Source organism: Musa acuminata, chromosome BXJ1-6, assembly GCF_036884655.1.
Source record: "Musa acuminata AAA Group cultivar baxijiao chromosome BXJ1-6, Cavendish_Baxijiao_AAA, whole genome shotgun sequence".
Lineage (NCBI taxonomy): Eukaryota > Viridiplantae > Streptophyta > Magnoliopsida > Zingiberales > Musaceae > Musa > Musa acuminata.
In genome coordinates, this window is record NC_088332.1 from 39,824,204 (window position 1) to 39,838,292 (window position 14,089).

A 14,089-nucleotide genomic window follows, 5' to 3' on the forward strand; every position below is an offset into this window, starting at 1 on the left:
AGGAATGGCCAACCCTTCGCGCAAGAGGCACCATGAGAACAGGCAAACTTGGAAGAATGCGGAGCGCACAAAGGTTGGGATGGCTGAGTTTGAGCTACGACTCAACGTTGATAACGATACTTGATGGTGCTCAAGGTAAGCGAGGTGCTTGGTAAAGGATGAGACAATGCAAGGTGGAATGAGTTGCTCAACGACCGAAAGAGTTATGCAAAGCTCGCAGAGGTGAGGGGAATTGCTAGCTCGAAGAATTTGGTACTCATGCATGGGCTTGTATACGGACGATGGAATGTTCGTGGCCATCCTAAGGCGACCGAAACTCGACGTCATGGAACATTGAAACTTTCTCTTCGGCATGTGAAGGATACGTCCGTAGGAGGCTGAAGTGTGCAACGAGTTCAGCATGTTGCTAGGCCTTGAGTAGTGCGGCGGGAGCTGTATTGACGTGGAGTCGAAATCTAGCAAGTGCGTTTGCAGGAGGCAGAACAATGCACAGTTTGTTCAGCAGATCGGAGTAGTCCAAGGGGATGGTGGTCTCCAAAACGAAGAGAGATGTTGCTCCAACGAGACAGTTATCCAGGAGGGATAAGTCCCGGCTCTCCAGAGGGAGAATCATGTGAGACGAACCTTACATGTTGAGGAGGAGCACCTCAACAAACAACAACTCCACGAAGCTCAATGGACTGAGCAAGCGGCGAGGAGTCGTCACATGATCTCGCTCGAGAGAATGCATTGGTGGATGCATTGCGAGATCAAGTGGGGGAGCGACCCAAAGCAACACAAATGAAGGCACACTTGGAGTCGATATGGAGATCGAACTCAAGGGAGGGCTGACCCGTGGAATGGTGGGCGCGACGGCCACCATCAACTCAATGCAAGAACGAGGAGCGGAGCAACTTGGGTGTAACTTGGCGAAGTACCCAAGCCGCATGAAGGGAGCCAGCATAGAAGATGGAACATGGAGCGGAGGCATAGTGCTTTCCTTGGACAGAGGTCAAGGACATGAACTCTTGCAGAGGCAAGAGCAGGATCATGTTGTTCCATGGGTCATTCATTCTGACGGAGCGAACTCATCTTTCATGGTGCCAAAGACAAAGGGAGCTTCTGGGCATATGCACCTTATCTCGGAGGAGCATTTGATGGAGGAACTAAGGCGACTCAATTTGCTGAGGTGAAGTTGGGTTCAGAAGGCCTTAGCACGGGGCAAGAGGACGCAGAGGCGGGTACTCTTGAAGAATATGCCACAGTGTTGACATTCAAGTTGCCATGAAGGAAGCGGTGCGCAGTGAAGATTATGCTGGTAGGGGCAGAGGCCCAGGATCCAGACAATGGTGCATTAATTGCAGCGAAGTCGGGGGACTTCGGGAGCTACTAGGCGACGGACTGTCCTAGAGTGATGCTTCATCTAGGTGTGACCCAAGAGTGGGTGGATGAAGGTCGATTGCCAAAGGAGTGAACAAAATCGAAGGTGGAAGAGACCCTGCGATGTATTGGCAGAGGCCACACATGAAGGGTTCACAATTCAAGTTCATCCCACAAAGATCATAATGCAATAGAGATGTCACCAGGAGGCGACATGGTACAGCGGATCGTGGTGGAACAGTTCGTGGCAATGCGACACACACGATATAGTCCCGTGAGAGACTAGATCATATGAAGGTATGATCGGGCGCTATTGGAAGCTCCACTTCGGTGAACAACACGACGACAAGAAGGGCTATGGATTCAAGGAGTGAAGGCCATGGTACCGTAGAGGCAGGTCTTCCGTGTGTGCATCGAATTTTGCATCGGATGAAAACCTTGGTCATCAGCATATGGGGGCTGGGTTCCACTAAGGGAAAAGTTCGAATGCAAGTACCAGTGAGTCCCATGGGAGGGACTTGATCATACAGAGGTATGATCGAAGCAACTGGAGTGTTGGACTGCTCCAGAGCTCATATTCGCTTAAAGGAGCCCAGCATGTCAGAGGACAAGGTCGAGTAAGCGAACGTTGCTACCAAGGAAGCTAAGGAGAACAGAATCGGTAAAAATCCTATAATGCGATGGCAGAGGTCATGCATGGGAGTTGCAGTCTATCTTTCCATCGACCAAAGGGAGCTACTTGGAGAACACAGAGGTGTTGAAGCAGGAGGTTGGAAGGGGCGAGGAAGCGACGACAAGTCCAAAGGGACTTAGCTACCCAAAATCAAGCATCGGTTAGAATGGAGGTGGACTCAGAGGAGTGCCACGGAGACATATCTACTGATCGTGAAGAAAAGGGATGCAGATGCGAGGCGACGGATAGTAGGGCCATGGGCATGGCAGCGCCATGGTACCGTAGAGGCGGGACTTCCGTGAAAGTCATTGATCCCTTGCTCTCATGGAGGGAGAGCGCTTGGTCGTGAAAGGGGCCGAGGAGGTGGAGCATGCAGAGGCAATCTCCAAGTACCCAGACAAGGCTGAAGGGCAGAGGCCGAGGAACTTCGTAAGACCGGTGTCAATGAGCTTCTCATCAAGATAGCCGAAAGTGAAGGACTTCGAGTCATGCAAGAGTGCATAACCAAGGAACGAAGCAGGCAGTACGCGGTGCTGTACCTTTACTACTCAATGGAGTAGGCGACAGGGTTGATGGAGAAGACAGTACAATCCCAGAGGCGACCAAACCTATGAGAGAATTACTCCAAGTTGGGGTGAAAACTTCCTGCATTCCAGAAGTTCGATGGCATTGAGAAGGTGAATCACATTAACTAACTCAACGCAAGGAGTACAAACACTTCAAGTGCTTCAGAAGTGTGAGCAAAGAGCAAGCGAAGGCTAGTAACCAGCTCGATGCATAGAGTACAACCTCGAGGAGGCGGGCGAAGTCAAGTAACTTTTGCCTTCTCCACCCTTAAGAGAATAGGCGAAACCGAGTACCCCAATTCTCTTATCTATTCAGCAAAGGAGCTCTGCACAAGTTTAAAGACCCTTCGAAGATAATGGAAGACAATAGTTGTCAAATCCTCACCAACGATGATCAGTGCTACTAAGAGTAGATTGTCCGCTTCATTTCCCAACAAAATGTCAATCGAAAGCGGAAGTGATGCGAACCTACTTGGATGTGACAACTAAGTAAAAGAAGAGTCAATGAGCAAATTTTGTGGAGGAAGGACCCAAAACTTCAAAAGTTTGCAACACGATGCTCGTTAAAGCTCCAACAAGCATCCACCCAATTCAAGCAGCATGAGGCATTTGAGAGACTGGTGCAGTAAGGATGGTCTTTTCCTTCATCTGGAGGATCCGCAGGAACCAACAGGGATCAACACAACTCAACCAACCCCACACTAGAGTCAGAGTCATTGGCGAGTTGAAGCAGCACGACGGATTAAAGGTTCGACTACTCAAAAACAGCAGCGGAGAGCAACTGGGAGCCAAGTGGCGCATTGCAGCTAGAGCAGAAGATTGAAGACTCAGCAAAGGTGAGGAGTTGCAGTGTCGACAAAGGCTTCGACGAGGACGTCGAAGGAATAAGTGGGGGAGAATGTCACGGACAAACTTCTAAACAGGATGTTTGATGTAATACTTATGTATGTCCATGTCTTTTGTTATGTTCATGCTTTGTACAATATGTAGAGGGACGATCGAAGGCTTAATAGTCCCATTTTAGTTAGGTTGGTGGCCGCTTAATGCTTGTAAATAAAGGTTATGTCATGTAGACACGTGTGAGAGATTTTCGGTCTGTAGTGGACCATTTTACCCTTTGTTGTGCAACTGTTCAGAGCTTGTAAAGTCTGTTTGTAATTTGCATTGTCTTTGAAGTGTTTTCGGAGATGTTTGCTTGTGGATCCCGAGTGAGGCGTTCTCTCTAACCCGTTCTCTCTTTTGTTGGTCCTAAGGGACAATGGGAGGCTTCAGGGAGGCTGACCTTTGCGGACGGACACGCAAGGGTGCCGCACGATTTAGGCAAAACCAGCTAAGTCCGTGACAGGGCGGCGCTGGATCGGAACACGTCGAGGTTCTTTCGATTCTCCCTCTTGTTAGAATGCTCTCTCTTTCTTCTTCATTCTCCCTCGACGCTTCTTCTTCCCTCGTTGTAGTAAGGTTGATATCGGGCGATCACGATCGAAATCGACCGTTTCCGACTTCTTTCGAGCGGTAATAGTCAAAATTTTGACTGCTACCACCCGATATAGCCCTGTATCGTTCAATATGAGGCTATATCAAGCATTCTGCTTGGTAACGAGTGGTCCGCGTACTAGTCTGCTGGCGGACTGGTACGTACGGGCGGTATTATTCGAAATTTAGAACCTTTGTAATAGTAATATTATGGTTCAACTGAGGAAGATGCCACTAATACAATAAGTGTTGGAATTAACAATGAAAGGAATGCTTAATCAAATCAAATTCCAAGTTGACTCCACTCAACAAAATTCCAAGTTCCGTTGTGGTTAACTTGGGGTGTATAGAGCTTGGCTAAAGGATCAAATCTACTTAGTAAATCATGCTACAATAAAAACAGATAACTTGATTGAGTCTAAGGTAATCACTATTTGTCTTTTAGCTAAGCTCTAACTTATATTAAAGTTGCAATAACATGAATAAGGGTAAAGAAATCCAAGGAACATCGTCTTGTGCCAACTGGCCATATCAGTAGCTGGTCGGATGGGTATGTACTAGTTGATATTGACATATCAGTCGATATATTAATGCATACACATGTTCCGAGAAAAAGGCCAAAAATGGCTCGAAATTAAAAAAATCCTATTTGGGGGTTTTTATCCTATTTTCTTGATATATAAATTATATTTAAATAAGAATAAAGTTTATATAAGCTATAAATGAATACAAATTCTAGGTTATAAAGATGAAAAATTGAATGAGTGAGTTTGAGTGAGAATGAGAGCATGAGTCGGTGAAAGAGAGTGGAAGGAGGAGGATTTAAAGGAACAAAACAGGACCCAATGATCAATTTGACAATTTGACCATTGGGACCTTTTTTCACCCTAGAGAGAACTTGTATGGTCAAAATCCGATTGTCAAAATGGTCAAGTTTTGACTTTATTGGGTAATAGAAGAGGCATACCATTTGATACACTCCCTAATAGTGTATAGTCCAAAATGGGCTTGTACACATACCAGTCAACTGGCAGACTGGTACATACCTGCATAGCCATCAGTTTTCCCTGCCAGCCACCTAATTTATCAACAGATACAGTAAACTCGAACTTGTACCCCACTTTTATAGTGAGAAAAAGGCATATCTATTTTCCCATAACCCTGCATATGTCCTCACTCCTAAGTTAATCTTCATCTCCAGCTTCATTAGGATCTAATAACTCTTTTCACCATTTTGGAAATTTTCTCCCTAAATGCTATTTTACATTTTCTAGGGTCTGGTTCTCTTTCCACAATAGCATTGTGGTCAGTTTAATAGGTCTAGGAAAACATTAGAAAAGAAAAGGTTGCATGTGTGCATTTTCTTCTGAATCATAAACTGTTAAATCACATTAAATGCTTTGATTTCATTGGATGTACATGGCTTAGCCTAAAGCAGCAATGCAAGTAAAAAAACATAACCCGCTCTTTCCTAGCTGACTGGCTGTTTTTTGTTTGTTTATCCATATGGATAGTTAAAACAATGAACACCGACATACTTCTTGAATCTAAAAATGGATTACCATGCTAAATTTACTCAGATTGTTAGCAGATCACAATATGCAACATCATTGTTGTGCCACAACATGTTCTGCGAGTCATACCGCATGCTTTATAACAAGGTTCGTTGTACCGTACCGTACCGGCGTTTCGACTCGGGCTCGATATGATACGATACTGATGTACCGCTCGGTACACGAGCGGTACACCCTGGTGTACCGAAAAATTTTAAATTTTTTTTCATACTGTAGCAGTGCTATAGTATACTACTGTAGCACTGTAGCAGTGTTACAGTATAGTATTGTAGCACTGTAGTAGTGTTACAGTATAGTATTGTAGCACTGTAGCAGTGTTACAGTATAGTATTGTAGCACTGTAGCAGCGTTACAGTATAGTATTGTAGCACTGTAGCAGCTCGCTAAGATTCGTCATACCTCTACGGTGCTAGAGTATCAAAGCCGATTTAAACCAAGGTTCATAATTTCGTAATGTATCGGAGTATCGAGCTCAGCTCGGTACAATATACCGAGTGGTATATTCTGATGTATCGCTCGATATATATATGTATATACATGTATATATATAAATATATGTATATATGTATATATATGTATATATATGTATGTATATGTATGTATATGTATGTATATATATGTATGTATATGTATGTATATATATGTATATATATGTATATATAAGTAAAAAAAGGCAACGTCACCTCGACGACGCTCGGTTTCTTCACTCCGCGATGTCATCGAGGCTTCTTCTCCCCGTGCAGTTGAGGAGAAGTCGCCGATGACGCCGAGGCCTCGTCGCCGACGACGCCGAGGACGCGATATCTCATCTGCGGCGTCCGACGACGGATCGGGATCGTTGAGGGAGAGCGGCGTCGAATCTCCATATTCTCCCTTTTCTTCTCCCTCTTCTTCTCCCTCGGCCAATACCACCCGGTAGCGGGCGACGACAATTGAAATCGATCATCACTAATCGATTTAGGTTGGTAACAAGGAGGAAACAACCCCAATTGATGGTACCGCCCGGCAGCGAGCGGTCCATGTACCGGTCTGCTAGCGGGCCGGTACGTACCACCATATACGTGCGGTATTATTCGAAATTAAAATCCTTGATTTGAACGATCAAATCAAGCAAAAGACTGGTCCGAACAATAATTGATGGGTACATTCATCGAAGGACGTAATCCAGATATCTGGTGTGAAGTTACGGCTTGTTAACCTCGCACTAGCGATTTCATTTGCATGATTGCATGAAGAAAAAATCAACATAGAGAATTGTCGATACAGAAGTGTTAATAAACTAGTGATTAGCAAGCCGACCGTCTTATTTATTCCAGTCTAAAACCCTAACACCCAAAGACTAACCCGAGAAGAACCCAAAGAAAGATCCACGAAGGGTTTGTGCTGGCATTGTGATGAAAAGTGGAGTAAGGAGCACCGATGCAAACAAGGGAAGCTTTTGATAATTGAATCAATCGAGGAGGAACTGGAAGCTAACGCAGTGGACTTTGATTATGAAGGTATGGATACCGATGAAGATATTGAACCTATCACTCATACTGTGCATGCATTGGTCGATTAATCTAACTTACAAACTATGAAAGTTGAAGGAACTTTGAAACATCAGCTTGTTACTGTTTTGATTGATACCGGTAGCATTAACAATTTTATGGACAACAAGGTTGTTGCTCGATTGTCCTATCACATTGAATGCTGTGATAAATTCAAAGTAAAAGTCGTTGATAGTCGGATTCTAACTTGTGATAGCAAATGTTCGAAGATAAAACTGATTTTGCAGGGCCAAGAATTGCTTGTGGATTTCTTCTTACTAGCTTTAGAAGACTACAAATTTATGCTTGGAATTAAATGGTTATCAACCCTAGGAGAAGTCTCCTGAAATTTTTCTAAACTAATCATAAAGTTCTTTATTAATGGGAAGCAAGTGACCCTAAAGGGAAGGCGTGGTGGTAAGACCACAACTGTCACTAGCCATCAAATAGAGAGGGTTCTTCGGAAGACACACCACAGATTTTAGTACAACTACAGAGCGTTGAAAAGGGAGCAACAATACATAAACAAAACGAAGATGTCTAATCTTTGCTCAGAGAATTTGCAGAATTATAGGGACTCCCACCTCTACAATCTCATGATCACCGAATTCCAATACTACCTAGGAGAGCACCAACCAACGTTCGGCCCTACCGATATTCACATTTTCAAAAGACGGAGATAGAGAAGATTGTGAAAGAGATGCTTGAAACGAGGGTCATAAGAGCTAGCATTAGCCTATATTCCTCTCCAGTCCTATTAGTGAGAAAAAAGGATGGCTCGTGGCGTATGTGTGTGGACTACCGAACACTCAACAACATTACGGTGAAAGATAAATATCTTATTCCAGTGGTAGATGAGCTCTTGGATGAATTGGGAGGAACCTAACAAGGAGGCCAATCCCCTCGAAGTGATCAAGAAGGCCGATCCCCTCGAAGCGATCCTATCTCTCTCTCCCCCCCTTTTTCCAAGATGAAGCCCTAGGGGTCTTATCAGCCCAGCTGACATTTGAGCTTATTAGAGTAAGATTTCAGAATTGGACATAATTATAGGTTGCTGATTGATATGTGACTGACAACTTGAATTACAATATATTACATCAAGAACTCAAATTTAGAATTACAGTATCAGTGCTTTCTCCTCGTTGAAAAGGGTTAAAAGTTAAAACTAATACAGATCACATTAAGTAAATCTAAACATCCAGGTCCTAGTTATAGGGTACTCCAAGAGTTAAAGTAAACGCATCATAAAGCTCCTTCCATCTAGCACTATTGCTTAACTTTATGTGCAATGCAAAGCTAATAGGACTTTTTTTAATAAATACATATAACATCTTCTCCGATGTTTTTATTATTCTTTCCACCTTTTTCAACTTGATCATCATGATAACTTAAAGTCATCACAATTGAGCCAATACTCGAAGGATTGACTTAATTTAGTTTATATGAACCTTAGAAATGCTTTCCTATCATCAGTTGGCTTTCATCATATTCATCATTCTAGGTGTAATTTTTGGATCTGTACAGTGTCTTAACTCTCTAGCAGTATACAGCAAACAAGACTCAAGTTTGGAAAAAATGCCTACTGTAAAAAATTTACTGAGGCTTGAACTACCCCATATTAAAAAAAAATTTGACCACTGAGTTCACTTTATCATAGGGTCCCAATTAGAACAACTCTTAGAGCCTATTAAAAGGAAAAAAGAGGCAGGCTGCAAAGGGGAGTTAAAAATAAAACTGCACATAATTGCAGATCATTTCATTAGCTTACATCTTGCTGACCTTCCTCTCATCATATCTATTGGCTTTCTGTTTCTTTTCTTTTCTGTTCCATACTACTCTGAAAGTCTTTCAGACATTACAAAATCAAGATTACCCAAGTAAAATCCATTAGATTGATTCAATAAGTACCAAATTATGGTGTATCATGCACCTTTCAGGCAATAAGGTCTACTCAAGATTATGATGTCAAAGCAATCTGAGTGATAGCAACTTAATCATGAAACATGATATGGGTAACAACATTTACACAACCTTTAAAGTAACATTGGGAAGAACTAGAGTGACAATTTAGGGTGTCTTCTATCAAGGTTCGTACCGTACCGTACCGTACCGGCGTTTCGACCCGGGTTTGGTATGGTATGGTACCGGTGTACCGAGCGATACATCAGGGCATACCGAGCAGTACACCCTGGTGTACCGAACAATTTTATACTTTTTTTATACTGTAGCAATGCTACAGTATAGTACTGTAGCACTGTAGTGGTACCGGAGGGTCCGCGTACCGGTAATCTGTCGGACCGGTACGTACCGGTAATCTGTCGGACCGGTACGTACCGGTAATCTATCGGACCGATACGTACCGCCCGGTATGGGCGATACGCTTCGATATGACAGACTTTGTCTTCTATATATATGTACATGTACATGTATATGTATATGTATGTATACATACATACATACATACATACATACATACATGTATATATATATATGTATGTATATATATATATATATTTATGTATGCATATGCATATATATATATATATATATGTATGTATATATATATATATATGTATGTATATATATATATATGTATATACATGTATATATATATATACATATATATATATACATATATATACATATGTATATATATACATATATATACATATGTATATATATACATATATATACATATGTATATATATGGATGTATACATATATATCGGTAAGTTGACCATACCTAGCACTAAGCCTGGCATGGAACCTGACGGAGCAAAAACTAGTGGCTCCTGTACCAATTCACAATCAAACCAATAAATACCAATACATAATTTCTGACATGATTAGTTTTTTTAACCTGGATCTGATGTCTTAAATTAAATTTCTTGAGACTTGCTAACTCAAGAAACATGTGCTTTATACCAGAGGAGAAAATTTTTGGTACCTTTTTCATTTACTAGGAAAGCTGATATTTTAAATTAAATTTCTTTTCTGTTTGTTACTTGTCACCCTGTGGAGATGTTTCAGTAATCCTTGATTCATCAAATCAGTAAGATGCTACTCTTCTCACCCAAAAAAAATAAAGAATACAGATCCACTGTCTTTAATTTTATCAGACACTACAGGGCAGAAATCAGGCCAATAATCTGAAAGCAAGCTGGAAGATATCAACTCAGGCTTAAGGTTATTACCAAAAGGTTTATCCAATAAGTTGTTCTATCGTTCTGTTCAATAATGCTATACTGCATAACCCCCTATAGAAACACCCTTAGCAAAATTTGCCTGATATAAAGCTTTTAAATACAGCAGTCATATGCAATGAACATTATGATTATAAACAAATATCTAAGATAAGCCTTGAGCTAATATGAAAATTGATCATTCTATCCACCTGATAGTTATACACAAGCAAGTATTTTCAAAAGGAAGCTAATATTTCAAGAGCTATGTCTTTAAAAAAAATTATGCCTCAATACACATTTAGTATGGTAAATCTGAATATGTGATACATAAAATCAGAAATATCGGGTAAAAGATAAACAGATCAACTCTAGGAGGTTGTCAGAAGAATAGTTTTAAGTTTAAACCAGGAACCATCCCCTGGGAGTCAATTTCTTGACAACCTATCACCCATATGTATAGAAGTTCAAGAGCTTGATAACAGTTTCCGCCTTTCAAGTACTTGCAAGTTGCAAAAATAATTTTAAAAAAGTTAGTTGTTTTCTGATCTTGAAATATCCAGTCCCCCAATCATTTGCATGTCATGAGAATGAAAGCAGCAAACAAACAAAGCCCCTGATAAATTTGATCTGTATAACGAGTTAAACTTTAATTCTTTGGGAGGAAAGTAGTAGTGCTTGGATGTTCAAAAACAAAAGACAGGATCATAATGCAACATCAAGCGCAAATAATAAGTTGATAGGAAAACAAGTGTAGTAACCTTTGCTCGAAGGTGACCTGCGGGACTTGCAAACTCTGGAAAAACATGTTGAACTAACATGAGCTCTATCTCTGACTTATAAGGCTCAGATTGCTTAAGTTTATTACATAATGCTCCTATAGCCAAAAGAGCACCATCTTTCTGACCATATTGTTTATATTCAATAGGTGCCTCATTATATCTGGTACAAGTAATCATATATAACATGTTAAAAGTTATCTTCCTTCAAGAAGGTCCATGGAGACAACATGTATAACAGAATTTAAAGGGTGAAGTATTGAGATACCTCCTAAATATCTCCGCAATAAAACGAATAAACTTTTGTAGGTTTGTTTTCTCATCCTCGCTCACTAATTCGATCAAAAAATTCACGGCTGCTATTCGAGGACTGTATAGATCTTCAATATAATCTGGAAAGAAAAATTTCATGATAGTTCATACGAGTCTATATTAAATCCAGAATACTATTCAGAGACTAAATCTCGTAGAATGCCGTATTCACTGAAGAACAAGAGAGTCTAAAGCTCACCATAGCCCTTCCTGACAAACTCATGTGGATCTTCAATCCATAACTTTTGATCATTCTCATTGAAACACATTAGAGGAAAGATTAACTCAAAAAGAACAATGTCAAGCTGTCGTTGCAGCAAGTGATAAGTATTGTACTCTGAAATACTGCAGAGCATTAATATAATTTAGCTAGTTTGTATTATTTAAGCAAACCATTTTGAACCACAAAACTAAGATGACAATCACACACTTGAAAAAGCAATAGACAAACAAAAGAAATCAATGTGGATCCAAAATCTGACAGTAAAACCAACTTCAAATGCAGTGCAAAGTATGTACTGTAACTTTGTAAGTGAAATAACTAAAGTTCTGGTATCAAAGGGAAACATGATCCCCCTCACTAACAAAAATACACAACCACGAAGCACAAAAAGAAGGGTTACACAAATAGCAATCTGCAGCAAATGCGGCATATAGGCAACCACAGAGAAACAGCAGCACTGATTTACATGATTTACATAGTTATCTTGAAGACACAGCACTGAAGACAAAAAGATAACACATACAGTTACCGAGTCATTCCATTTATGTAAGTAAAGATAAAAAACGTGCATGTCCCTTTTTCATTGTAATAAAAAATTCTACAAGTCACCTATTTGATAAATCAAGCTATCTTTTCAATGAGCAGTAGGACATTCAAAATGAGCAAGGACAATTCTTGATATCTGAATTCTGAAATTCTAAATACAGTTGTGGACCTAATCACCTAAATAAATATAGTTGTGGACCCTAGTTCAAGGGGGCACAAACAGTTTAATCTAGGAATTTCACTCAATAGATGACATGGCATCAAAAAGATTATAATGGAGAATATAAGATAGCCAGTTCAACCAGGTAATCATCTGGAATTAACAAAACAAGCAACCAGGAGATCGAAGCAAGACATACCTGAAGTAAAGAAATTGAAATATAAGGTTTATAACTCTATCAGGCAGATAACTGCCTGTACGAATACCATTAAGCAAATGCAGGTAGCGTCCCAAAATTTTGACAGCATAACTCTTTTGAAACCATTGAGCAGACATTTTTCTCTCTGACTTCTGAAGCTTCAGTTCCCCAAACCTTTTAGCAATTATTCAGAATTCAATAAGAAAATGATACAATATTCATGCTTCAAAATTCAACAATCAAATATCTCACTTAGTAGACAAACGATTTAAGATGTGAATTGTCCACTTCTTGACTTTCCACCAATCCCAAGATTGCCTGAGATGAGGATCAGATGGTTGACCTTCCAAAGGAACAGGTCTTTCCAATAAATTCAAAAATAAGGCCATCCATGGACTAAACAATTTGGGGTTAAGTAGCTGGTGTGGGATGTCTAACTGAAAAGGCATTTCAAGTAAACAATAAAATAAAACACAAATACAAACAGAACTAAGAAAGAAACTAAATTTACTTCATGAACTTACATTTATGGATGACCAGAATATTTTGCATATAAACTTGATAAGAACAGCCACTTCAATTGAGGGGTTAACAATCCGAACAAGTTTGTTGAATATGTTCAAAAGAAGAGGAAATGTTTCCTCGACAATGAGATAAAAAGGTGTTTGCTCATTGTTAGACTTGAACCTTGAAACAAAAGAGAAACCAATAAAATCAGTCAATTTATGTGCAATCTAAACAAGTGAAATAACATCTGTGATAAATTAGCATTCTTTGGCAGTAAACCATTCCAATTGAATCATCCACAATAATATAATAATAATTTTTCAGAAACATGATAGAATTTGTCGAAAGCTCCAAAAACATCATGCCCTTAAACTTTCATTTAGGATTCACAAAATTGTACAAACAGCAGCAAGGATCAAGCAAAGCAAAATAGTCCCACAGAATGCAGTCAGGCACAGAGAGTGGAGTTTAATTAATATATATCTTCATGATTTAACATTAGCCAAAATGTGTCACCTTTTGTCATAACAGTGGCATTTTCAATTTCAGCAAAACAAACCATGTTGCTCTTTGAGATATTACTGAAACACCAGATAACAGAACATGATCATAAATTCACATCTGCTGTTGATCTGTTCTAACTGCAGAAAAAAGGCAACTGGGAAAGCAGATAGAAGACTAAAAGAATAACTAAGAAGGATAGATAAACAACAGGCCAGGTGCCCACCTACACATGAAAGTAGCTTTCTTTCGTTGAGAAATTTTCTTAAATGCTCCAGAACAAAGCAAGCCACAACACCTTCTCTGAAGTGTTACTGACACCTAGTCTGAATAGGCGATTGATCTATATATGTGATCTGTCATAAATATGACATCTCTAGTGAGAATTTACTATTTCTAGTACAATCCACTCATTCATCAATTCTAATCCAGGAAGATGACAAACATCTTTAACCTCTAGGAAATAAACATGCAGTAAATCACTAATTTGTTCTCTATTCAAATCT

At 40.0% G+C, this 14,089-nt stretch overlaps 1 protein-coding gene across 3 annotated transcripts in view; it reads right to left on the minus strand.

Annotated features, from left to right (window-relative positions):
* Nucleotides 1–14,089, minus strand: part of LOC135676950 (importin beta-like SAD2) — a 31,056-nt gene that overhangs the window by 11,140 nt on the left and 5,827 nt on the right. For all 3 annotated transcript variants that reach the window (XR_010514495.1, XM_065188694.1, XM_065188695.1), the window contains exons 5-10: nt 13,100–13,262; nt 12,828–13,012; nt 12,576–12,749; nt 11,647–11,792; nt 11,404–11,527; nt 11,118–11,298 (exon numbers count right to left, since the gene is read on the minus strand). Coding sequence is in view for 2 of the 3 variants with exons in the window: in XM_065188694.1 (XP_065044766.1) it covers nt 11,118–11,298; nt 11,404–11,527; nt 11,647–11,792; nt 12,576–12,749; nt 12,828–13,012; nt 13,100–13,262 (973 nt within the window). In the remaining variant the exon portion in view is untranslated. The remainder of the gene's footprint in view (nt 1–11,117; nt 11,299–11,403; nt 11,528–11,646; nt 11,793–12,575; nt 12,750–12,827; nt 13,013–13,099; nt 13,263–14,089) is intronic.